This window comes from Accipiter gentilis, unplaced genomic scaffold (assembly GCF_929443795.1).
Source record: "Accipiter gentilis unplaced genomic scaffold, bAccGen1.1, whole genome shotgun sequence".
Taxonomy (NCBI): domain Eukaryota; kingdom Metazoa; phylum Chordata; class Aves; order Accipitriformes; family Accipitridae; genus Astur; species Astur gentilis.
Genome location: NW_026061141.1, coordinates 635129 through 661874, shown reverse-complemented (window position 1 = coordinate 661874; position 26746 = coordinate 635129). Strand labels below are relative to the sequence as shown.

The 26746-nt window shown below is 43.6% G+C and overlaps 3 protein-coding genes across 4 annotated transcripts in view; 2 read left to right on the top strand and 1 right to left on the bottom strand.

Moving 5' to 3' along the window:
• Nucleotides 1-26746, top strand: part of LOC126037491 (electroneutral sodium bicarbonate exchanger 1-like) — a 149550-nt gene that overhangs the window by 50106 nt on the left and 72698 nt on the right. The window lies entirely within an intron of this gene.
• The window catches only part of LOC126037486 (electroneutral sodium bicarbonate exchanger 1-like), a 157925-nt gene that overhangs the window by 60536 nt on the left and 70643 nt on the right, over nt 1-26746 (top strand). The gene's annotated exons all lie outside the window — the stretch shown is intronic.
• LOC126037489 (endogenous retroviral envelope protein HEMO-like) lies at nt 17508-25266 on the bottom strand. 2 transcript variants are annotated; one of them, XM_049797821.1, is made up of 2 exons: nt 24697-25266; nt 17508-19327 (listed from the first exon to the last, which is right to left on the bottom strand). In XM_049797821.1, the coding sequence occupies exon 2, from the start codon at nt 19188-19190 to the stop codon at nt 17931-17933; it is 1260 nt and encodes a 419-aa protein (XP_049653778.1). In that variant the 5' UTR covers nt 19191-19327; nt 24697-25266; the 3' UTR covers nt 17508-17930. The 2 variants fall into 2 exon arrangements, with proteins under 2 accessions (XP_049653778.1, XP_049653779.1); XM_049797822.1 differs by having other exon boundaries at nt 17508-19317; nt 24697-24723.

Sequence of the window (26746 nt, the reverse complement as noted above, 5' to 3'; positions counted from 1 at the left end):
TTAGGTAAAGCAGAGGACAGAAGACTGTGGGAGATGCCTGGGAGGAGTCTCAGGTGGCTGTCGGAGTTGAGAGATTTCTCTACAGGAGAACAAAAATGTCTCGAGCTACTTACTTGGAGGAGTCTGGGGCAGGTAGCTGGGATCTCCCGTCCTAAACGTAGAGGTCAAAACGTTCTGGGATGACGCATGGGAGGACTCTTGGGTCGATCCCGGAGAAGAGAGCTTCCTGCAAAACAGAAGAATCATCTAGGGTAGCCTCATTAGACAAGTCTGGGGCTGCTACCTGGGATCTCCAGTCCTTATAAGAAAAGGCCAAAAGACTCTAGGAGACGTCTGGATGGAATCACAGGGGATCCCGGAGGGCAGAGGTTCCTCCAAAAAAGAAAAAAACCTCAACGGTAGCTTCCTTGGAGGAGTCTGGGGCTTCTACCTGACCCCTTAGGTAGGTAAAGCAGAGGACAGAAGACTGTGGGAGATGCCTGGGAGGAGTCTCAGGTGGCTGTCAGAGTTGAGACATTTCTCTACAGGAGAAGAAAAATTACTCGAGCTGCTTACTTAGAGGAGTCCGGTGCACGTAGCTGGGATCTCCGGTCCCGAACGCAGAGGTCAAAATGTTCTGGGATGACGCCTGGGAGGAGTCTTGGGTCGATCCCGGAGAAGAGAGCTTCCTGCAAAAGAGAAGAATCATCTAGGGTAGCCTCATTAGACAAGTCTGGGGCTGCTACCAGAGATCTCCGGCCCTTATAAGAAAAGGCCAAAAGACTCTAGGAGACATCTGGAAGGATTCACAGGGAATCCCTGAGGGCACAGGCTCCTCCAAAACAGAAAAAAACCTCAACGGTAGCTTCCTTGGAGGAGTCTGGGGCTTCTACCTGACCCCTTAGGTAGGTAAAGCAGAGGACAGAAGACTGTGGGAGATGCCTGGGAGGAGTCTCAGGTGGCTGTCGGAGTTGAGAGATTTCTCTACAGGAGAACAAAAATGTCTCGAGCTACTTACTTGGAGGAGTCTGGGGCAAGTAGATGGGATCTCCGGTCCCGAACGCAGATGTCAAAACATTCTGGGATGACGCCTGGGATGAGTCCTGGGTCGATCCTGGAGAAGAGAGCTTCCTGCAAAAGAGAAGAATCATCTAGGGAAGCCTCATTAGTCAAGTCTGGGGCTGCTACCTGGGATCGCCAGTCCTTATAAGAAAAGCCCAAAAGACTCTAGGAGACGTCTGGAAGGAATCACAGGGGATCCCGGAGGGCACAGGGTCCTCCAAAAAAGAAAAAAGCCTCAACGGTAGCTTGCATGGAGGAGTCTGGGGCTTCTACCTGACCCCTTAGGTAGGTAAAGCAGAGGACAGAAGACTGTGGGAGATGCCTGGGAGGAGTCTCAGGTGGCTGTCGGAGTTGAGAGATTTCTCTACAGGGGAACAAAAATGTCTCGAGCTACTTACTTGGAGGAGTCTGGGGCAGGTAGCTGGGATCTCCGGTCCCGAACGCAGAGGTCAAAACGTTCTGGGATGACCCCTGGGAGGACTCTTGGGTTGATCCCGGAGAAGAGAGCTTCCTGCAAAAGAGAAGAATCATCTAGGGTAGCCTCGTTAGTCAAGTCTGCGGCTGCTACCTGGGATCTCCGGCCCTTATAAGAAAAGGCCAAAAGACGCTAGGAGACGTCTAGAAGGAACCACAGGGGATCCCGGAGGACAGAGGTTGCTCCAAAAAAAGAAAAAACCTCAACGGTAGCTTCCTAGGAGGAGTCTGGGGTTTGACCCTGACCCCTTAGGTAGGTAAAGCAGAGGACAGAAGACTGTGGGAGATGCCTGGGAGGAGTCTCAGGTGGCTGTCAGAGTTGAGACATTTCTCTACAGGAGAAGAAAAATGACTCGAGCTACTTACTTGGAGGAGTCTGGGGCAGGTAGATGGGATCTCCGGTCCCGAACGCAGAGGTCAAAATGTTCTGGATTGACGCCTGGGAGGAGTCTTGGGTCGATCCCGGAGAAGAGAGCTTCCTGCAAAAGAGAAGAATCATCTAGGGTAGCCTCATTAGACAAGTCTGGGGCTGCTAACTGGGATCTCCGGTCCTTATAAGAAAAGGCCAAAAGACTCTAGGAGACGTCTGGATGGAATCACAGGGGATCCCAGAGGGCAGGGGTTCCTCCAAAAAAGAAAAAAACCTCAACGGTAGCTTCCTTGGAGGAGTCTGGGGCTTCTTCCTGACCCCTTAGGTAGGTAAAGCAGAGGACAGAAGACTGTTGGAGATGCCTGGGAGGAGTCTCAGGTGCCTGTCGGAGTTGAGAGATTTCTCTACAGGGGAACAAAAATGTCTCGAGCTACTTACTTGGAGGAGTCTGGGGCAGGTAGCTGGGATCTCCGGTCCCGAACGCAGAGGTCAAAACGTTCTGGGTTGACGCCTGGGAGGAGTCTTGGGTCGATCCCGGAGAAGATACCTTCCTGCAAAAGAAAAGAATCATCTAGGGTAGCCTCATTAGACAAGTCTGGGGCTGCTACCTGGGATCTCCGGTCCTTATAAGAAAAGGCCTAAAGACTCTAGGAGACGTCCGGAAGGAATCACAGAGGATCCCGGAGGACAGAGGTTCCTCCAAAAAAGAAAAAACGTCAACGGTGCAACTGTGCTACTGATCCAGGAAGCTCGTAAGTTCGCCTGAGGAGAAAGGATTACTGTACGTTTCCCATATGATAACTGCTGTGCTAAAACGGAAAGGGGGGCACTGGTTATCCCCTAGCAGAATGCTGAAATACCAAGTGGTGTTGTTGCTGGAACAAGATGATGTTTACCTAAAAACTACTACCGCCGTTAACCCTGTTGCGTTTTCAACAACTGACCGAGTTAAAGGAGAACTGGAACGTGACTGCTTGCAGGCAATCGAAAGAGTTTACTCCAGCTGACTGGATCTCTGAGATGTGCCACTAGAAGAAACAGATTGGGAACTATATGCCGACGGAAGCGGTTCCATCTGTGAAGGAAAACGTTTTATCGAGATAGACAATAACTACTGAGGAGGTACTTGCGTTGCCAACTTTGCCTTCGATGATCTCTGCCCAAAAGGCTGAATTGATAGCTCTTACTTGAGCTCTGGAACTAAGTCAAGGAAAGCGAGTCAACACTTGGACAGACTCAAAGTATGCTTTTGGAGTGGTACGTGCGCATGGAGCGATACGGGGAGAAAGAGGACTGTTATCTGCACCAGGAACCGCCGTTCAGCACGCAGAACAAATACTGAAATTGTTAGAAAGCATTCAAAAACCAACAGCAGTCACGATGATGCACTGTAAAGCACATCCGTTAGGTAAGACCGATCCTAACGCAGGTAACCGACTGGCTGATAAAGCTGCTAAAGAGGCTGCAGAAAAAGGCATCCTAGCACTAGTTCCAGAGAAAGGTATAAAATTGCCTAAAGAAACTCCAAATTATAATGAAAAAGATGAAGAATTAATTATTAGATTGCAGGCTAACAAAATGAAACAGGATAGGCTGTAACACCGACAGGTCGAATAATAGTCCCACCCACAATAATAAGAGAAATTGCCCCATTGAACATCACAAAGTATACTGGGAAACAGAAAGCGAAATATGACAAAGATTGTTTAAACAATTATAAGTGGACGTGAAATGTATATGTAAATTTATCCCCGAACCAGTAATAAGATCATCTTTGGGATTATTAAATAAGGAAATTTTTTAGAAGAATATTAGCAAATTGATTTTATAGAATTGCCTTGAAAATAAGGATATGTCCTAGTTTTAGTTGATATCTTTACTGGGTGGCCCAAGGCTTTCCCTTGTCGCACCAACAAAGCAAGGGAAGTAGTCAAAGTCTTGCTCAAAGAGATAATACCAAAATATGGGGTGCCTGTAAGAATGTCATCTGACAATGGCCCTCATTTTATAGCAAAGATTATGAGACAAGTTGAGCCAAGTATTATCTATGGATTGAGACTATCACATCCCACATAGACCACAAGCAAGTGTGTGTGGGGAGAGAGAGAGAGAGAGAGAGAGAGAGAGAGAATGAACTATATCCTTAAGCAACAGTCGAGTAAAATTTGTCAGGAAACCTCACTCCTCACATGGGTTAAAGCGTTACCCGTGGCTCTATTAAGAATCGGAGTATAGCCAGAAGAGAAAGAAAAGCCAAGTCTTTAGGAAATGTATGAAAGACCATATCAAGAGTCCTGTGTTCTGAGTATCTTGAGTGCCTTTGGAGATATGTTTTTAAAAGGTGTTATGATTTCTTTAAGCAATTCTTTTCAAGAACTTTGTCAGTATGTCTCCACAGCTGGACCCTTAGAATTGGACGTAGCAGCGCATCCCTTCCGACCAGGAGATTGAATATATATAAAATCACCGAGAAGTGGAAAGGACCGTATCGAGTCATTTTAACAACACTTGTAGCAGTAAAGGTCTGGGAGAAGAACCTTGGCTTCATTATTCGAGAATAAAGAAAGCACCCAACAAGAAGCTGGAAGTCTAAAGAAACTGTCCCTTTAAAACGGAAAATCTATAAGTAAGTTTCACGTTATCTATTTGGGAAAACAGTTGTGTAAAGTTTATAATGTTGGGGTTGCTATTAGGAATATTGTCGAGGGCAATAATCTTTTTGTGTGTTTAGAGGGTGTATGTGGTTTTTTTTTGAGGGGTTCTAAACATGAGATAAACAAAATGAAACAATTATTGTTTGAGCTATTCATCTTGATATTAACCGGTTTTGTAATTTGAATTAAAAAAAATAATCTAGTTTTGTAACTGATTCAAAGTTTTGTAAAGACACAGAATTTAACCTCGGTAACAGCCTGCCTTTCCGATTCCAAAGTCAGATGAAAATCTAGTTCCGTGGAGAATACTGACATTGAATTTAACCAAAACTTGAGAAAAGAGGTAGAACAACGAGAATCATTTTAGCAGATTAAATTGGATGGATTTAAAAGGCAATTATTTTTTTAAAAGTTGAAAGAAGGAATTATAGCGTTGTGAATTATAACGTTACCAAACCATCCACCTCACGGACAAAAGAATTAATTTACTCGCCCTTCGGGAGAAACTTGTACAAGCACCCCTCGGGGCTGTCAGCTGCCAAAACCGTAGAGACAAGTGCAAAAAGGAACTTGGGATCATGTTTAAAATATAAAACGATGTTTAGAACTTACTGGAGTTCCAGGATCCTTGTTAGAGCCACCCAGAGTTGGGACCACCTGTGGAAATTTAGACCGGTTTAGACAACCAGAGAAACATCACACATCCTAAACAGAGCTGTATGAAAGTTTGTACTTGCAGCTAGCTCCTCTGACCCCAAACTCCCAAGACCTTCTCTAGTAGCTAAAGCTCCAAGATGGGGGTGTATTTGTAGAAAGGATAATAATACTTCACATGATCTTTGGTCCCCTCTTAATAACGGGAAAAATTTAGCTTGGAGTTGACGGCATTAAAGGACAGGTGAAAAGTTCAGGCTTAACTGCTTGGGTGACTAGTGATGCTATATGATCCACTCACCTCTTCATGAAGGAGAAAAGCAAATCGTGGTCTTGAGACTTAATAACTCTATCCTCTCTCTGGAAGAAATCTCCCTTGTGGCCTCGCTCGCGGGTGGACCTGGGGAAATGGAAAAGATGATACCTGGCAATCGCCAAGTCTTAGAACTAAAATAAGATGGGTATTAAAATCTGTATTTTGACCCCAGTTAACACCTCTTCCACATCAGATGACTCTTGACATCTGTCACTCAGTCAAGGCAGTGCCTGCTGCTTCACTTCACCTTGGTGGTGAGGGGTTTGGTTCCGGGTTTCGGTACCACAGCTGCGGGCCGGGGCTGGAGGAGCCGCAGGTGCGGGCAGTGAGAGGCTGATGGCGACGCCCCCTCCCTGGCAAGGGGAGGGGCTGCCGGGGGAGGGGCCTCCGGGAGCCCAGGCAGGAGCGGAGCTGAGCAGTGACCGGGCTGCGGCTGGCCCGAGGGAGAAGGTGAGCGGGGCCGGGCGCCCCTCGGAGCGCGAACGTCGGAGGCGGGGGTGGCCCGGGGGAGGTGGGGGCCGCCTGTGCCGAGGCCGGGGGGGAGCCCTGGGGGCTCACAGGGCGGCTGAGAGAACGTGCGCGCGGGGGTGGGGGGCGGGGCGCTGACAGGGCGGCTGAGAGAACGTGCGCGCGGGGGTGGGGGGGGGCGCTGACAGGGCGGCTGAGAGAACGGGCGCGCGGGGGTGGGGGGTGGGGCGCTGACAGGGCGGCTGAGAGAACGGGCGCGCGGGGGGGGGGGGGTGGGGCGCTGACAGGGCGGCTGAGAGAACGGGCGCGCGGGGGTGGGGGCTCACCGGGCCCCGTGGCGGGGCTGCGCAGTCGGCCGGCGGGTCCCGGGGAAAGCCCCGAGGAGGACGGCGGGGTCCGTGTTGCACGCACGGAGCGGCAGCGGGGCCGCGCCGTGCCGGAGCTACCCGGAGCGGCGGTGGGGGCTCGGCGGGAACTGCCGCTGCGCCGGCGTGGGGAGGTGGGGGGGAAGGGAAGCGGCGTCCCCTCGGGGTCAGGCAGCAGGGCAGGCTGCCTCCCGGGGCATGCCGGGAGCTGTAGTTTTTCGCGGACTCGGCGGCCGGGCAGCAGCGTGGCTCTCGGGCGCGGCGTAGTCCTCGCGGCCCCCGGAGTCCGACCAGGTCAGACTCGGGAGCGTTGCCGGTTTCGCGTGGTTTTCCGCGGGCTTCCCGCTGCGCCCGCTCCCCGACCAGCCGTGCGGATGCGCCTCCCGGGCGCATGCGCCGTGCTTCGCGTTGGGGCAGCCCGGCGTTCGCTCGCCGGCGCAGGCGCCGTCCCCGTCCCCGTCGGTTTGTGATCTTGGGAAGCCCATGTCCTGGATAGCTGGGGTTGTGCCTTGCAAGCTTGTGGGTTGTGGCTTGCAAGCTTGTGACTCCCACCAAGTTCCCAACAAATTCAAACGTAGAAATTGTGCATCGGCCCTCCTCGCCCCCTCCGAGCTGGTCTGTTCTCTGTGGTCACCATTAGTAGCCTCGGTTTCCCACCTGTGGTTCTCCACAAACCCAGAGCCTCGCAGCTCCATGCTGAAGGGAGTGGGGAGCTACACACGGAGAAGGCAGAGGCCCGAGTTTGTCTTTTGGGGATGAGAAGTGGCGAGGAACTGCCATAAATGGGACGCATCCTTGCTTGAGGCATGGCTGTTTCAGCTGTGCACATGGAAAATCCTCAGATACGTTGCATCTAGCCCTCCTTTCCATTGACCCCAGGAGAACTGGCCTCCTGTGTCCCCCAAGTCCATTTACTTCCTGCTGCGGTGAAGTGGCTATTTTTCTTCTTTTCTCTGAGGATTTTGTGGATCTGGGCGTGGGAAGGACTGCCTTAATGCTGGCTTTCTCAGCCTACTTCTGGGAAGCCAGGCATATCTGCAGATTAGAGCCGGGGGAGTGGCCCAGACACCTTTTATTCCTCGGAGGGCAGGGGATTTGGGGAGTTAGAGCAAGGCATGCCTGGATGTTGGTGTCCCTGAGGGGGAGGGGGTTTACAGCCAGATGACTGAAAAGCCTCCCCCAGTCACTTCTGGAGAAAGAGTTGGGGGGTGGCTTTTAATGTACCCACGGTATCGATGTGGCAGGTGAGCATACACCCCCCTCTTGGCTGGGGGATCTTATGTGGACGCCTGCTGAGCCAGGGCTGGAAGCCCCTCTGCACACCCTGGAGGAGCTGGGTGCAGACTGGGGACGTGAGGGCAGTCGTGACATGGACACGGAGCGGCAGAGAGTCCTGCTCTTTCAGCAGTTAACGGTGCTACCGCATGGTCAAAACCTCAAGTGCACCCGTCCAACCGTGCATTCTCTTTCCTGGGGTTTGTTTATGGGACAAATAAACTGCCCAGCACTAGATGAGAAGGTTGTCTGCACTCCACCTCAAATCAGGTGCATCACCTCTCCGTCGGGAAAGAAGTATGGGGGTGGGCATAAAAGGAACAGTAACTCCAACGTTGGGATTCTTTTTGGCTCTGGGCACAGAGCAGGTAACCACAGCGATACAGAGAGGGAAGAAGGTGCTGATGGGTTTGTACCTTGGACTTACACTGTAGAGGATGATCTGTTCAGGACATCCATGTCATAGAGTAGCTGTTGCATGATTTATACTTGTAATCAGGTTCCTACTTGATAGCCTTAACTTTGCGTGGCTCGCGTATTGAACTTTGCAGTAGTTTGTTTGTTTTTACATTTCCTTAAGGTCTAGGCAAAGGTTTAGAAAGTTAGCAGACTTAAGGATAAGCATTTATTACTTTGTCCTGCCACGTTGCCATTTGAAACCTGTTCTGAGTGTTGGTGGTATTCAAGAAATTGGCCGAGATTTAGAGGGTGAATCTGTATCTTTAGGTGTACTGAGCAGAAAAGTACAATGGATCTTTTTAGTTGCCAGATAGCTTTTTTTTATCCAGGCGGTCAATTTGTCAAGATCAGGCTGCAGTGTCCAGGGGGCCGGGGAGGGAAGGTTGGTGTTCAAGCTTCTCATTCCTGTCAGCGGTGACTCCGCTTGCACCACTAAGTGGTGCTGTGTACATACGCTTTATTAAATTGGCAGCGGCCTGTGCCTGCCTGCTTGTGCAGTTCGGAGCGGTCCTTTTAGAGAAAATGTTCTTTTGGCTGCATTTGTTTTCCTGTGATACAAAAACTTGACAGCGATTGGGGGCAACTACTACTTTAGGAGGATTTCTATAAAGTAAGAAATTGCTGGTTTTATTTTATCATGATGGGCAAAAAAATAACTGATTCAGAATCACGTCCACTGCAGCTTATGCTTCCGTAACACACCACTCAACTGATTTCTATGCGTAAATGTCTTCGGAGAGGAATCACAGGTGCCTGCTGTGACTATAGGGACAAGCCGTATGGGCTCACAGGAGCAGAACATGCTTTGCCTTCCCATCACCAGAAGAAAGAAAGAAAGAAAGAGGTGAAGAAGGGTGCTCAGGAGCAAGAGGCTGCAAGGAAGTTGCTGTACATGATCCTTTTGCCTTGCTTTATGTGACAGAAAAGCTGCCTTCTGCTAGTTGGGTCTTGGCTTGAAAGACAAGGGGAGAGAGACTCCCGCCACTCTCCCAGGGAGTGTGCTACTTTTGACTGGCTTGTTCTGACTATGTGATCTGCAATTACAATATTGAGATTGCATGGTGACAATCTATACCACTGACTCCCTGAATGGTTTTTCATTTCTGTCCCCGCTTCCTTCTCCAGCTTTTTTCAATATATCAATTTAAAAAAAGAAAAAAATTAATAAAAATTTAACCTTACATGACCATCATGCGTTGGCTTTGGCCCCAAACACTTTATTTCCTAGAAATAAGTTGAGTCTTTTCATCAGAATATGTAAAAGATTTCTGGCCACTGTAGTACTATTGTATTGTTTGTTTTTTTAAATAAGATTCTGTCCAGGTTCCAGCATGTGCACTAAATTTCTACTGCAGTAGAAGAGAGTCTTGAGCTGAAGAGAGATTTCATGCTTGGGAGAGAAAAAGGGCAGATCTTGACTCAAAGGTAACTTTTCCAAGGGAAAGGTAAACTCTTTTGCTTCTTTGGGGATTTTTATTCTGATAGCACAAGCATCTTGTTCTCTCAGGATTTTGTTATCTCTGGGAAAAAAAACCTTGGTGTTGTGTCACTTTCCTCCTTCCCTGGTTGTGTTTTTTTCACTCCTTTCAGAGGAAGTGCTAATACTGTTATAATTTAGGAAGACATTTTTAAGTTATGACTCGGAGGTCTGCAGACATCACTGTAAAGACAGTTTCTGTGCATCCAAATGCTGTTAATCCCTTAAAATACGAAATGAAAGATGTGTAACTTGGAGCTGAGAGGTCAGATTATTCCAGATGGGTCTGGTTTACTTTGCATTCAGTGTTCCTGTAGCCTGTTGCTTTGGAAGGTGCAGGTAATAAGCTTTTCAATTGAATAAATGAGCAGTAGTGTTTTTTTGTTTTCCTCCCCTAGAAATGTAGTGCTTAATCATTCTGCACTGACCTGTAGAAGTTGTGGGCACTGTGGTGTTCTCCAGAATGCTACTTGGGCTGCCACTACAAGTAGGCCATTTAAAATAATAACCTTAGACTTTAAAAACACATAAAAACTTCACGATGCTTAAAGTATAGGGCAGAGTAGTCATCAGGTTAAAATAACTTCATGCTTATGACATGCACAGCGATGGTTCCTTTCAGTTTTTTTGGTGTTGGTTGTTTTTTTTTTTTCTTCTTCTTCTTTAAGATGGCACTGGTTGCAGTGATCTTCAGTTTTACGGCACAGCTAACTGTCTTAGTATGGATATGGTTCCTTTCTGCCTACTATTTCCGTTTACTGGCAGACATAGTTAAGATAGCTCTTTGGAGTTGTGGAGTGCGCATGTGTGTATAGATATATGTGTGTGTGTGTGAATGTGTATGAAAATAAGAAGACCTAAAGTCCCCTCCCCACATCATTAGTTTTTGCTGACCTGTATTTCAGTGTTACCAAGATTTTAAAGTGACCCAACTATTGCTGTTGCAAATGTTTCCATGTTTGTCTAACTATTGTGATGACAGAAAAAAAAAATAAAATCAGAACACTAAATGTTTTATTACTTGCCCTATAACTATATAGGCGTTCCCGGTCTAATATCGATTTCTTTTTTCAGGATTCACTGTATTTATTTTTTTTTACCCTATGAAACGGAAAGAGATTTCTGGCTTACTGTTGGCTTTTGATAGACGTTTTATCCTTGGGGAATTGCCCACCAATTACTTCATAGAGTTTGGAATTTAACTGAAGGACATTTTGCATGCCCGTGTTCAAATAGCGATGCTAACAGGCCACCATACGGTTCATGTTGATAGCTTTATGGATACTTAAAGGTAGGCAATAGTCTTATTTTTTAATAATGCTTAACCTTTTTCTCTTTGGCATGAACAAGCAAGTCTGCCTGGTTTTGTAGGACTTGCAGCTTTTCCTTAACATCAGACTTTAAAAAGGGGAGAACCAGTAGTATCAGGTACGCAGTTAGGATGGCGATTTTTAAAATACGAAGCTGCGTAACAGTCTCGGGAAGAACATGTGTGACTGGGCGTGAGAGTCTGTGGTACAGCATTACTAACCTTTGCTAAAAAAAGTTTTGAAGAATGAAGCATTTGCTTTATGAACGGTACTTGAGGACGAATTCTGATGCTGCTGCTAAAGTTTATTGAAAAATAGGCACTGATTTCAGTGGTGATGCAGGTGTGGTTTCTGTTCATGCCTTAAATCTGAAAAGAAGAGAAGAGAAACCTCCATTTGAAGGAGGATTTTGTACGAAGGGTAATCAAACCAGTAACCTACTTTAAGAACGACTTTAAAATATTTGGAGCATCGGTTAAAGGCAAATAAGTAAAGTTTATCATATCCTCCTACATAAGCTGTGACTATTGAATACAGTCAGCAGTCCACCTCAGAACTTGCTGGTGTGCGACTGCAACGTGTTAAGTTGTAAGACTTCACAGCCACGAGCTGATGGGCCACAGTTCTCTCCGAGCATAAAGCGCTGTAAGTTTTAGTTTCTTGCACAGCAGTGACTCTTTTCAACATTAGTAACTATACAACAGGGTAAAAGGCAAATTTAGTGAAGAATAAGGTGTCGTTCTCAGAGTAGCTGTTTGCATTTCACCATGATGCAGATGCTTTTTATAGCAGTTGTGTTGGCACATGTGTTAGAATTCGGTTAATTCTCTCCTGAACTCATTTAAACTTTTGGCTTCAACTGCATCACTGGCAATATGTTTCAAAATAGAATAATTATTTCCTTTAAAAAAAAACGGGGGTGGGGGGGTAAGAAGAAGGGGTGGAGGAAGCGGGGATAAAAAAATCTGTTGTCTGCCAGTGCTGTGGGCTGCTCACTCATTTTTCTGTAGAACTTCTGGGGGTTTTTTGTTGTTGTTGTTGTTCTTCTTCTTCTTCTACCTTAATGCTAATAGGCATTTCTACCTTTTCTACCTTGTTTTTCTACCTAATGCTAATAGGCATTAGCCTATCCTCTGCACCTTTGGTCATTTCCTGAAGTTTGTCTGTAGTTTCCTACATTAGTAGGTAAATGTATCTATTTTACTTTACAGAGTTTTGATAGTTTTTTAAATCATACAAGAAATTTAAGTCTTGGAACAAATGTCTTTGCTTATTGATTTTTGTGAGTAGCTGCAAAAATCTTATGTATTAGTTGCCCCTTTTAAAATTAAAATAAAAATGAATGCTATGCAAGAAATAGGTTGCAAGTAACTGTTAGGGTCTTACTACTGCTCGCTGTTGAGAGATCGTGGGAAGTGCAGAGAATTTGTGTTAAAAGTTACGGGCATTTTTCAAGATAGTTTTCCAGGTCTGAGGCGTGCTGAAATATCTTTTTCCTATGATAGTGTGTTTAGTTTCGTTGACTTCAGCGGAACACACAGAATACATTGACTTAAACTAGCTGAGAATCTGATGATAAGGTTTTATACTCTACCTAACATAGTGTTGTGATGACCTGTCCCCTGAACTCAAAATTATGTTTGATGATCGTAACAGGAGGCCGGATCTTTGATCTGGAAATTATGCTGGTAGCGACATTACAGAATCCAGGCTTGTAACTTCACTGGTTTCTTGCAGCCCCTCAAGTTCATGAAGGACAATTAAGACCCATTCTCTTTTGTTCTTGTGCTATAATCAGTGATGGAAGTATGACATTGTCAGTTGTAAGAAGTGGCTTAACTGCTGTTGGAGTCTGCTTTTATGCCTGGAAAACCTGTTGATTTGCATGGGTTTGCACAGCTTGTGCTAATGATATGGCTGGAATGAGACAGGGTCTTGTGTAGTCTGCAAGGGCTGTATATGGTCCTGGTTTATAGCTGGGTGGGAGGGATTGGTTCAAGTTACTTCTGATTTGCCCTATTTAATATCTTAAATAGGAGTGAACAGGGTGATTGGAACAGTTTCATTTTTACAAGAGGACATTTATAAATCGGTTTTTATCCTGTGTTAGAATTAAGATATGTATTTACTGGAGACAACGAGTCTAGCCTGAACACTGAAACAGCTCTGTTTTGGGCACACTATTAGAACTTTTTTAAAATTTTCAAATCATAACAGTCTGTCAGTTCATGCTTGTTGAGTTTGAGACATTAAGTGATGCCCTTTGAACAGGGAAACATTGCTAATAATTGATATTTGGTTTGTAGACTATACCTTTTGTATGCTCTAAAGTCACCTGTTGTTTCCCTTTCATTTATAAAAGTTCTGTTCGTCAAACCATATAAGCGCATACCTAAATTCAGTGTTAAACTTCCTGAATTGCTCTAAACTATTGCGTTGCTGTAAACTGTTTTGGCTGATAAACCTAAGCGGTCAGCTTGGTATTCCTCCATGTATATGTGATTAAGATGCAATAGCTCGGAACAAGTTACCAGGCAACTGCATGCTCCAGCTGCATAGGAGGCACAAAGCAGCTGGCCCGTTCCTTGTAATCAGTGGGAAAGTACAGATTCTCCTGTGACCTTGGTCACTTTTGTCTATAACATATTAGATAAGAGTATTTTGATACTCCTCTCGCAGTGGGAGAAACACTGCTTGTGTCTGTGCAGTGTGTGAAAATCACTTTACCAAGATGCTTTTATTTCTAAAACCCTTGGAAAAAAACCTCAAAACGGAGTTTTAAAACTTTTTTAATCCAAGGCAAACGTCAGGATTCTCATTCTTACAAAGTATTTTACAATTGTGTAACCTTGTAGACTGTACGGAGAATGAGGATCTTGCATGTGACATACTCAAAAGTTTCATTTTCGGTGTTCTACACGCTTCTACTGATCGCAGCGCCTTTGTTTCCTAAGGGCAACTGGCAACAGACAATGCGTATGGGTTTCAAGGCCCTGTGGAACAGAGAAGGTAGTTTGCCAGTGTTCTTACTGCTGTTGCAGACATTGTTTCAGTGGATTGAAAGTGGCACGTTCCAAGTACCTTTTCCTACCATTGCTGCGTATTTTTTTTTTTTTTTCAATCCAGAAGAATGTTTCTGTACTTCCCTTCCCTATAGGTGCATGTTGATTTACATTGCATGCTATTGCAGTGTTCTTAGTCTACCAGTTACAGATTACTCCTTTCAGTTCTTGTGCATTTCTGAATGTGTATCTACCTACTAAACTCACATTTCTTCAGACCTGATATGCAACTGCTACGGAAGTCAGCTATTGTGCTAGTTATGGTGTTTACCCCGTCAGTTGTTTTACTGTCTAATAAGTACCTTGATGACAGAGAAGGGGAGTGTCAGAAAATGGACAAGTCAGGCTTTATATTAGAGATGGTTTTCATAAGATTTAAGAGAATGCAGTTTTGGCATAAGGATTTACATACCGCTCCCGGTGTTCTGTTGGGCTGACGGTGTTCTGTTGGGCTGACGTTTTGCAAGAAGCTGAGGTGTTTAACTTTCAAAAGCTGTTTATGTAAATTGGCTTACCTATGAGTAGTCTCCTTCAGCTGTGTGTAACGAAGAAATAAATGTGCATCTCTAGACATGTGCATATGCAGATATAATTGTAAGTGCAGAGCTGGGGATGATGCTTGTGTTTGAGGGTAGAAATACGGAGAGGGACAGCAGTGGGGAAAGAAGAACCTTTGAAGATAGTCTAGTGTTGCTCTCATTCTAGAGGTGAATGATCAACTTTCTGTACCATTCTTGACAAATGCTTGCCTAATTTATTCTTAAACATTTCCTGTAATTATTACTACTGTTGCAAAGATTGCCACATACCCTAAGTTTTTCAGGTTGTAATTTAAGCCCCATGATTCCGTGTAACTGTGTGCAGTGGATGCACACAAAAGTTCTTCCTTATAGCTACCTTTTAGAGTTTAAACATTGTTCTTTCTCTCCAGTATTGCCCTTTCCAGGTTAAGCGGCTGTTTTTCAATTTATACTTTGAAGTCAGACTCCTGTACATCGTTGAGCACCCTCTTGGACGTACTGTAGACCCTCGCCAGTTATACTACACCCTTCTTGAAAAGCAGTACATCATCTGGAGGGTTCAGCAGCTAATCCGTGCAAATGTAGCGCGGCAGAAATACTGCTTGGATGTACTAACTCCAGTGTGATGTGTGAGGAGGAATCACTGGGCCTTTTGATTAGCAGGAAACGGTACATAAGAACTAGGTGACAGAAATAGGACACGCAGCTGGCACACTGGCCTTCAAGCTTACAGTGCAGCTCCGTGGGCTTTGGCTGGCTAAAGAAGAGCATGAGGCACAGGAGAGAACTGCTGCTGGATCTTAGTGAAAGACGGTAAGTCATTTGGAGAGAGGTTTTCAAAGCCAGGAATTCAAGTCGGGTGCCCAATTCCAGAGTGCCTGTGAAATCCCTGTGTACTGCCCTCGCTTGTCTAACTTTGTGTTGTATATTGTCTAGCAGCTTTTCTTTCAAAGATAACAAAGCTACACTTGTGTGATAGGTGATGTAATGATCTCATAATAACAGGCAAAATCCAAGTCACAGAAAATGCCAGCATTTGAAAGAGAGCCGGATAGGAGAGCCTTTTTTGTATGGATCAGTTCTCTTGTTCTGATTTTTTTGTTTTACAGGTAAAATCACAGCTCAGTGTGACATGGAAATAACTGGAAATAGTTTTATTTTTAAATTCGGGGCCTTATTTTCCTTGAAACTGGATTTTCAGATACGGTGCTAGAAGACGTTACAGAATTGTAAATGTTGTTTCTGCCTCCTGTTCCTCTTGAACATTTGGTTTCCTGGGGAAAAATACTGTGTAAGCTCTGTAAGCAAAGAGGTTTTATATTTTTGGAATACTTGCCAGCTGAATGGTTTGTACCTTGGACTTAAACTGTAGAGGAGGATCTGTTCAGGACATCCATGTTATAGAGTAGCTGTTGCATGACTTATACTTGTAATCCGGTTCCTACTTGATAGCCTTAACTTTGCGTGGATTGTGTGTTGAACTTTCCAGTAGTTTGTTTGTTTTTACGTTTCCTTAAGGTCTAGGCAAAGGCTTAGAGAGTTAGCAGACTTAAGGATAAGCATTTATTACTTTGTCCTGCCACGTTGCTATTTGAAACCTGTTCTGAGTGTTGGTGGTATTCAAGAAATTGTCCGAGATTTCGAGGGTGAAATCTGTATCTTTAGGTGTACTGAGCAGAAAAGTACAATGGATCTTTTTAGTTGCCAGATAGCTTGCTTTATCCAGGCGGTCAATTTGTCAAGATCAGGCTGCAGCGTGGCCAATTCATTTCTTAGTTCCAACAACTGCCATCTTAATGTAGAGATTTATTCTGTAATCAAAACTGGAACTGTTGTCCCTGGTTATGTGTGCTTACTTATTTGTTTTTAACGCTGCTTCAGTGAGACTCCGTCTGAGGGCAGAAGAATCACAAAGCTAGACCAGATTTTGCTAAATGGAAATAACATAACACTGGTAAGTCAGCATTGTTAAAATGCTGCATGCATTTATTTTCTGTACCTGTAAATCAATCAGTCACTGAGCTCAGCTACTTTAAGCTGAGCTTTCCAGACAATTCCATTACACAAGGTAATTTCAAGTAGCTTCTGGGGCATATGTGTGTATGAAGGACGCTGGAAAAGTGACCTTGCTGTCTTAGTACACGTTACAGTTTAAAAAAAAAAAAAAAAAAAAAAAAAAAAGAGCATGTCCCTAACTTTATTTGGTGAATGTTTTTCTGGTCTTCAGGTGTGCCAGGGAATCACTGGCTTTGTTAAGCGCTCCGTAAGCTGGTTCATACAGTGGCTTTTAACTCACGAGTGTTTGCCTGCATAAGCGTGTAGGTGGAATGCATCTACGTTTTATCCATTATTGTATGTATAGATGTGTTTGCAGCAGTTTGGATGTTTACAAGCTTGTCAAGTCATTTGGCAGTTATGATTACCATGTGATGCCCAGAGAGCTGTACCTTTACATGCTCTGAAAAAAATCTGGAGGTCTGTTGGCTTATACCAAATCAGAAGCACTATGATTTTTAGTTTATTATCTGCTGGTGTAGGTAGGTCAGTACTGCAACAGTAATTAAATACTGTGATTATGCATCCCTAAGCTGAATTCTGCGACTTCCTAAATACCACAAGAGCAGACCTAGAATAGTTTGTTGTTTGTCGGCATAGATGGCTACAAAGTCAGGACTTCCTACGTAAAAGCATTCCTAATTTTGTGGGAAGAGGAGAGTGATTCAAAGAAATTAACTCAATAGTTTGATTAACTATTAAGTAGGTATTCTTTATTGACAGCGCTGGTTGCACGGGGGATCGCTCCACCTATCGTGCACACCGTTGCCCAATTTACCAGAAATTTATACAATGTAAATATACATATTCATGAGGTTATTCAATACAAAAACATACATATGCAGAAGTGAGGCGGAGTAATTAAAAAGGCGTGTGTCAGCAATTCTACAATGTATATGTCATCATTGCGCATGCTCAGATTTGTCTCTGGTGGTCGTTTACTTCTTCAGGGGTTCTATCTTCTTCTTCCTCTTCTGTCCTTTAGATGAACTTTAGTCATTCACGCATGCTCTCTTCTTACTAGGCAATTATAACAGTTTTATGGTTGCTTCTCATACACCTTATCTTAGACCTATATTTCAGTTCTTATTATCACTTCCTTGGTTGACGCATCCGTCCTTGACGAGTATCGGTCCCTGACAAGCTTAATCCCTGACAGACACCAGTCCTTGGTAAGCAGTGTTACAAGAATCATATGGTTATGAGAACAAAGGCAGGAGTTCGTACCTTTGCTAGCCCTATCTATTCAAGCAAGGCCTCTACTTGTGTCTTCTCGACAAGATTTTGTGATTGTTCATGGTTCCTTCTTACAAACACCAGTCTTTGTCTCATATGTAAAGTTATAGAGAGACAATCATTGAGCAATTAGTAGTTCATTCTCTATATCAATCCCCCCTTTTTCTTTAAACCCTTGCAAATTCTTTTGCAACTATAAGGTTCCATTACGTCCGAGAGATCGTGTAAAGTATTTCCCGGTTTCTACTTGATGTCTAATTTTGTTTCGTTTCCAATTCTCGTAATTTTCTACCGTGCCCTGACAATACCACACAAAACACTTAAGCATAATGCAGACCATCATTCCCAAAGTCACTAAAATTATAACCAGAATAAAAATTTGCTTTAGCCACCCAAAATTTGGCAGCCAGGATGTTAGTTTGTCCCACAATTCTTGAAATCCCCATGAGAGGTCATCATTTGTTATTTCATGTAGTATTTTGGTTTGTTTCCAAATTTCTTCTAAGTCGGTGGAGATTCTTCCACTTTGATCTACATACATGCAACAACTCGTATTTATAACTGTGCATACTCCACCCTGAGATGTCAATAATAGATCTAATGCCATTCTATTTTGTTGTACAATTTGAGATAAACTGGATATTTCTAATTGTTGGGCTCTTATTGCGTCAATTGTTCTATTCTCAAGGTTTTCTATTACTGCCGAAATGTTAACTATGGCTTTTTCTAACTCACTCACTCCCAACCATGGAAGAAACCATCGGACAAAAGTATGAAAGGCAGTAGGCCTCCTTACTAGAGGATTCTCAACATCTCGTCTAATCTTTCGAAAATGTGTTCGCACCCATCCTTTTGGTGGAGTATTGTGTATAGTCATATTTGGAACCACTGCTCCCAAAGTACATGTTCCCATCCAATTCTTTGGTAAAACTTTCCAGGCAGTGTCATTGCATAGCCAGTACCATCCCTTTCCTTCTGGCACTGGCCATGCTGTAGTATTAACAGAAGTTGAAGTTCCAATATCTGTAGTTTTGTTACAAACTGTATGATTCCCTACATACGTCCCATTAACACAGTCACTTTTTCCCAGTCCTTTAGGTGGATTACATCTCTGTACACATGTACAATAAGGCTCCTGGGCCTTAGGACTAGTTATTTCTAACTTCTGGACTCCGTCATTCTCAGTATACCATGTGGTACTTTCCCAAAGAGTGGTCCAGGAGTAATTACTTGGTATCGGAATACCAATTAGCGAGATTGCTTTTCCACCGTGTTCTGGCATGTGAGTACATATCCAACAGTCAGTTCTGTTCAGGATTTGGGAAACATTTTGTGTCAAGGAAAAATGTGAGTTCAAGTTCCATCGAGCTTCATTTGAACCGAGTAATAACTCTGTTACCATCATGATCTGGAGAATCGCAGACCTGTGGGTCCTGTAGGGATGACTGTCCATGGCCTCTCAGGTGCTCTCTTTACTCTCGAATAGTGGATCCAGGCAGGCTGTTCCTTGATCTTAATGGCAGTGAAGGTCGTCAGCAACACTTGATAGGGTCCGTCCCATTTCTCCTCCAGGGGTTGTCCTGAAAAGATCTTTACATATACATAATCACCCGGTTTAAAGGGATGGATTGGTTGATCTAACCCTCTAGCCCTGGTTCCTAAAACTTGTTTATTTATATTCTCTAACTGCTTCTGGAGGGATACCATGTAGTCACACAAATACCCCGCACCCAGTTGGGTTAAATCTTCTCCTGTAAATTGAAATTGATATGGTCTCCCATACAGTATTTCAAAGGGGCTTAAATTTTCCTTTGTTTTTGGTTTCACTCTCATTCTAAGCAATGCCAGGGGAAGAGACTGGGGCCAAGTTAGATTAGTCTCTTGACCAATTTTTGCTATTTGTTGTTTAATTAAGTGATTCATCTTTTCAACTTGCCCACTTGCTTGAGGTCTATATGGGGTATGTAACTGCCAGTCTATCTTCAGAGTTTTGCTCACCTGCTGTACTACTTTGGCACAAAAATGTGAACCTCGATCGGAAGATATTGTTGCTGGAATTCCAAAACGAGGAATGATTTCATTCAACAATATCTTAGTTACTTCTCTAGCTTTGTTTGTTCGGCAGGGGTAAGCCTCTGGCCAGCCTGAAAATGTGTCAGTCATGACTAACAAGTATCGGTACCCCCCTTTTCTTGGGAGCTCCGAAAAATCAATTTGCCACTGTTGTCCTGGATAATTTCCTTTGCCAATTATCCCTAACCTCACTTTATTTGCCACATTAGGGTTATTACGTAAACAAATTTCACATTGTTGAGATATTTGTTTCACCATTGTATACAGATTGCGTCCTATTAATTTCTGATTTAAGTTTTTGTACAGGGCATCTGCTCCCCAATGCGTCTTATTATGTTCAGTTAAAACTGTTGTCCATATTAAATTGGATGGTATTACTATACGATTATCTGCTAAACGAACCCATCCATCTGACTCTACTTTACCATCCAGATCTTCAATTAATTTTAAGTCTTCTTTTGAATAATTTGGTTTTTGATTTGTACTTACAGTTTGGATTTTACCATCTGGTATTAAGGATAATGTTTCTGCTCCCACTTCTTCTGCCACCCGCCTAGCCTCATAATCTGCTAGTCGATTTCCAATTTCTGGATCTGTGTTTCCTTTTTGGTGTCCTCGACAATGCATGATAGCTACCTTTTCTGGTTGCTTTACAGCTTCTAATAGCTTTAAGATTTCTTCTGCATGTTTTATTTGCTTCCCTTGAGCAGTTAGCAATCCTCGTTCTTTCCAAATTGCACCGTGAGCATGAACTACTCCAAATGCATATTTAGAATCTGTCCAAATGTTTATCTTTTTCCCTTTTGCCAATTCCAGTGCTCGGGTAAGGGCAATTATCTCCGCCTTTTGGGCTGAAGTCCCAGAAGGCAAAGACTTAGATTCGATTACCTGTTGGGTGGTTGTGATTGCGTATCCTGCTTTACGTTGTCCCTGTTTTATAAAACTACTCCCGTCGGTATACCAGGAGTTTTCAGCATCCTCCAGAGGTTCTTCTTTGAGGTCTGGTCGACTGGAATATATAGCTTCTACTGTTTCTATACAGTCATGTGTCACTGGTTCATTCAGAGTTCCACTAAGAAAAGAGGCTGGATTGACAATGTTAGTAACTACAATTTCTACATTATCTTGTTCTATTAACACTGCTTGGTACTTTAAGAATCTCTGGGGCGAGAGCCAATGGCTTCCTTTTTGTTCCAAAACCGCTGAAACTGTATGAGAGACCAGCACTGTTATCTTCTGTCCCATGGTAAACTTCCGGGCCTCTTGAATATTGATAACAACTGCTGCCACAGCTCGAAGGCAACCAGGCCATCCTTTGCTCACCTCGTCCAGTTGTTTGGAGAAATAAGCTACTGCCCGTTTATAGGGACCAAGTCTTTGTGCTAGTACTCCCAAAGCTATTCCTTGTCTCTCATGCGAAAACAGCCAAAAGGGTTTGGAAACATCCGGCAGCCCCAGAGCAGGAGCTCTCATTAGTTCTCGTTTGAGCTGCTTAAATGCATTTCGTGTTTCTCCAGTCCAAATTACTTTTGACTGGTCTCTCTTTATCAGATCATATAATGGCTTTACCAATAATCCATAATTATGTATCCAAAGGCGACACCAACCTGTCATTCCCAAAAAGGTCCGCAGCTCTTTTACCGTTTGGGGCTCCGGGGTTCGGCAAATGGCTTCTTTTCGCTCAGTCCCGAGTTCCCGTTGTCCTCCCGAGATTTCAAGTCCCAGGTAGGTCACATGCTGTCGAACCAGCTGGGCCTTCTGTTGAGAGACTCGATATCCATTTAAACCCAAAAAATTAAGAAGATTTACAGTCCATCGAATACAGCTTTCCCTGGTTTCAGTAGCTACTAAGAGATCATCCACATATTGTAACAAGATTCCTTCATTGTCTGGAGGTACCCAAGTTTCAAGCTCTTTTGCCAGTTGGTTTCCAAAGATGGTGGGGCTATTCTTAAAGCCTTGCGGTAGTACTGTCCATGTTAACTGAGTTCTTCTCCCGGATTCAGGATTTTCCCATTCAAAAGCAAACAAATTCTGACTTTCTGTGGCTAAGGTCAGGCAGAAGAAGGCATCCTTCAAATCCAGTACGGTAAACCAAACTTGGCTATCTTTTAGTTTTGTTAGCAAAGTATATGGATTTGCGACTACTGGATGTATATCCTCAGTAATCTTATTTATGGCTCTCAGATCTTGGACTAACCTATAGCTTTTCCCATCTGCCTTTTTAATTGGTAATATAGGTGTATTATATTCTGATTCACATTCAATCAATATTCCGTATAGTAGAAACCTGTCAATTATTTCCTTGATCCCCTTCCTATCATCTAATTTCAGGGGATATTGCTTAACTTTGACAGGTTCTTCTCCTGGTCTCAGCTTAATTACTATAGGGGCTGCATTTTTAGCTTTTCCTGGAACATCAGAGGCCCAGACTCCAGGATATACTTGATCAACAATTTCTGGAGGTACTTCAAATTTTAGTTCAGCTTGTATTAATGCCAAGCTTAAAACGTTAATTAGCTGGTCTTCCTTGATTTTTAATTCCATTTTTCCTTTTTCAAAAACAATTTCTGCTTCCAATTGTTCTAGCAAGTCACGGCCTAACAAGGATTTTGGAGATCCGGGCAAATACAGAAATTTATGTATTCCTATTTGTTTACCCAATTTATATTTAAGTGGTTTTGGGAAATAAGCCTTTTTCTGCTGGCCAGTAGCTCCCACTACAGTCACAAACTCTTCATCCTCTGGTATCAGCCTTTGATTTAGCACTGAATAGGACGCTCCCGTATCTACAAGAAAATCCACCTCTTGTTCTATTTTCCCTAGCTTAATTTTAACCAGTGGATCCGCTAGGGTGGATTCCCCCGGTCCCCCTCATTGACCAGAGGTAACATTGGCTACAACAGCTTGCGCTCCACTCAGCTTAGGACATTGTCCTTTCCAGTGGCCTATTTCTTTACAATAAGCACATTGGTCTGATCTTAGGGGCTGGCGTGAGCCTCCCCTCCTTCCAGTTCCCCGACCCCTCCCACGAAGGGAGTTGTCCTGTTTTCCCAGCGCGGCTATAGTAGCTACAGCAATAGCTTTTCCCATTTTTCGTCTCTCCTCCCCTTCTCTGTTCCGATACGTTCTCCAAGCTTCCTCTATCAATTTTTCTAAGTCCCTTATCTCAGGCTCTTTCAATTTCTGAAGCTTTCGCCTTATGTCTTCTGAAGATTGTCCTAAAAACAAAGAGACCAACTGTTGTTTTCCCACTTCAGATAAGGGATCTAAGGTAGTAAATTTCCGCATAGCTACTCTTAACCGGTCAAGAAACTCTGTGGGAGTTTCAGTCTGACCTTGTTTTACTGCATACAGACTTGACCAGTTAACTGCTTTCGGTACTGCATTTTCAATACCAATTTTTATCCATTCTTGATATTTTTTCAACAATCGGTAATCATGGTCATCATTAGGGTCCCAATTGGGGTCTGTTCTCGGTACGTGATTATCTACCACACCGGGTAAAACCCCAGCAGTTATTTGAATTTGGACCTGAGTCCGTGCATTCCTTATTATTAATTGCTTTTCAGTTTCAGTTAAGGCATCTAACATCAAATCGATGTCCTTCCAATCTGGATCTTGATTTTTAACAATGAACTCAAATCTTTTAGCAACCCCTTCAGGATCATCCCGATATTCTTTTACTATTTCTCTCCATGAATCTAAATCATTCATCGTAAATGGCACTTTAATTTTTGTAGGACCAGTAGCTCCTACTGCCTGTCTTAAGGGAGCCTGGATTATTGGACCAATCTTACTCCGGGTGCGAGCTGTAATAGGAGTAAAACCTAGATCTTTCGTGCTCGTACCTTCATCAGGTTCTTTCGTACCCGTATCATCAGTGGAATTACCTTCTAGGGATGTTGGGGGTAACAAGTGTGGTGAAAAAATAAAATCTTCCATTCTTCCCTCAGTTTCCTTTAATTTTATACATCTTTGTCCTATACTACATGCCGAACAACATCTCTTCATCTTCCCTGTACTCCTTTTCTGCTCCTTCTCCATTGCCAACACAAGAGGGTCTTGTGGGGCCAAATTAATGCCACATTCTTTCTGCCACTCTGAATGATTTCTTAAAGTGAAAAACATATCTGCATACATCACCTCATCCCATTTTCCTTCTCGTCTCAGAAACAACATCAATTGTAACAAAGTGTTATAATTCAATGTCCCATTAAAGGGCCATTTTTCATCATCGTCTAATTTATATAAAGGCCACCACTGATTGCAATATTTTATTAAAGTTTTCTTATCCACGCCTCCACCTGACGGTCCCCCTATCTTCTTCCAGTGATTCAAGATACAGCCTAAGGGGCTCTTTTTCAATATTCCACCACTTTGTTTACCTCCCATATTACTCGTTTATATGCTCACCTTTACAACCACAAACAATCTCAACTATATAGGTAGCCCGCTCTCTCTTGTCCCAGGGAGTCCAAACCCGACACTCAGAGCATTCAATATCCTTTCCACAATCTATTTGCAACCTTTGTTTACACCACACACACTCTAGGATATATATAGGTTTACACTCGTTTTCCGGATGCAGAAGACACCATTCGTATACCCACATTTATATAATACACCAAACAGGGAATTTCTTACAACAACAACACCACATAAACAAGATAATCAAAATAATCGAGCTCAAACTTATAACTATAATAATATACAAGTTCGTCTCCCAAATCATCACAGAGTCAGTCACACCTCATTGGTCTCCGGCCCTACCTCCTACGGAGTGAAACTGCGGATTGGAATCTCACACACACACTCTGCAGCTGCTTCTCACTCACTCATTCATTCAATTCACCGTTTCGACACAGTTTTAACTCAGAACTCACAGCGGTCTCCGTAATCCGATTCCAATGGTCGTTTACCACATTCAGGTAGCCAAAAGGTCCGAAACAAATTCAAATCAAAAAAACCAAAGTACATGTATGGGCACCAAACCAAAAGCACACAAGGTGCACAACAGCATACAGAGTATACTGAAACAAAAGTGTCCAGACACGTATCAAACCAAAACCAAATGTATACCAAGTGCATCAGCTACCTGGCATACGCCATCCTGCATAAGTTAATCTTATGACTTATGGATAGCTTTTCCAAATGACCGGTCCCAAACCCAAAGACATAAAGAATACCTTTAATCCTTTAGATGGTGTCCTTGTCTGCTCCCGCAGTGATCCGAGTGAGGCGAGGAGTCCCTCCGGGAAAATCCCGGGGGTACCCTAGGGAGTCCTGTTCTCAGCGGGTCCTGCAGCCGAGCAGAGAGTGTCCCATCTGGGTCGCCAGATTGATTCAAAGAAATTAACTCAATAGTTTGATTAACTATTAAGTAGGTATTCTTTATTGACAGCGCTGGTTGCACGGGGGATCGCTCCACCTATCGTGCACACCGTTGCCCAATTTACCAGAAATTTATACAATGTAAATATACATATTCATGAGGTTATTCAATACAAAAACATACATATGCATAAGTGAGGCGGAGTAATTAAAAAGGCGTGTGTCAGCAATTCTACAATGTATATGTCATCATTGCGCATGCTCAGATTTGTCTCTGGTGGTCGTTTACTTCTTCAGGGGTTCTATCTTCTTCTTCCTCTTCTGTCCTTTAGATGAACTTTAGTCATTCACGCATGCTCTCTTCTTACTAGGCAATTATAACAGTTTTATGGTTGCTTCTCATACACCTTATCTTAGACCTATATTTCAGTTCTTATTATCACTTCCTTGGTTGACGCATCCGTCCTTGACGAGTATCGGTCCCTGACAAGCTTAATCCCTGACAGACACCAGTCCTTGGTAAGCAGTGTTACAAGAATCATATGGTTATGAGAACAAAGGCAGGAGTTCGTACCTTTGCTAGCCCTATCTATTCAAGCAAGGCCTCTACTTGTGTCTTCTCGACAAGATTTTGTGATTGTTCATGGTTCCTTCTTACAAACACCAGTCTTTGTCTCATATGTAAAGTTATAGAGAGACAATCATTGAGCAATTAGTAGTTCATTCTCTATATCAAGAGGATGACCAACTCGAGTCGAAATGAGCTCTGTGTGAACGAGGAACAATCTCCATTTTGCTATCTTACCCAGCTTGCACCTCCTCACTGTGTGTCTGAGCAAGTGCCATCTTGCCTTAATTTCTAAGCCTCTTCCTGCTTTGGTTATTGTTCTGCCTCCTTAAAGGATAGTGCATGTTCTGACTTCTTGTGTGGGGTAAAATTACTACCCTCCGGTTAAGCTGGTGGTATACTGCCCTGGAAGCAGAAGCTGGTGATGCTTAGAGTGCAAATTTTCAGCGAGACGTAGATACATTTCTGTATCGGATCTTGTGCCTCTCTTGCGGACACGTCTTCCCACGTCAGGAAGACTATGCTTTAGACTTTTTCTTACTTCGGTCCTGAAAGCAGCAAAGTTCTTCCTCTTTAGAAGTGCTCAGCTAATTATTAAGAACGTATCAGTAAAAGCAATGGTTATCCTCTTCTTTTATCCCTTATTCAGGAAAGGTGCATCACTAATGATGATGCTGGTTTTGTAAGTTGAAACCGTTACTTTCCTGTAAAGACACACTAATTTGTTCTGAATAAAAGCCTTTCTTTTTGTTCTCTTTGTGCTCAGTTACGTAAGTGCACGAGTGAGTTAGTTTTCCAACGGGTTGATGGAGTGGAAAAAGAATAGTTACGTTCCAGTTGCTGTCGGTCTTCAGTTTTTCTACATCTGTTGCATTTGTTTATGGCCCAAGTCTATATAAAACCCAAATCGTGGGCCAAGAGATTGCTATTCTTTGCACTACAGGCAGATACTAAGCTGGATCATTTGTTTAAACCCTGCTTCAGGCTGTGTCGCCAGAAACCGTGTGGTAGAGTGCTGCAGAATTCTGAAAGCT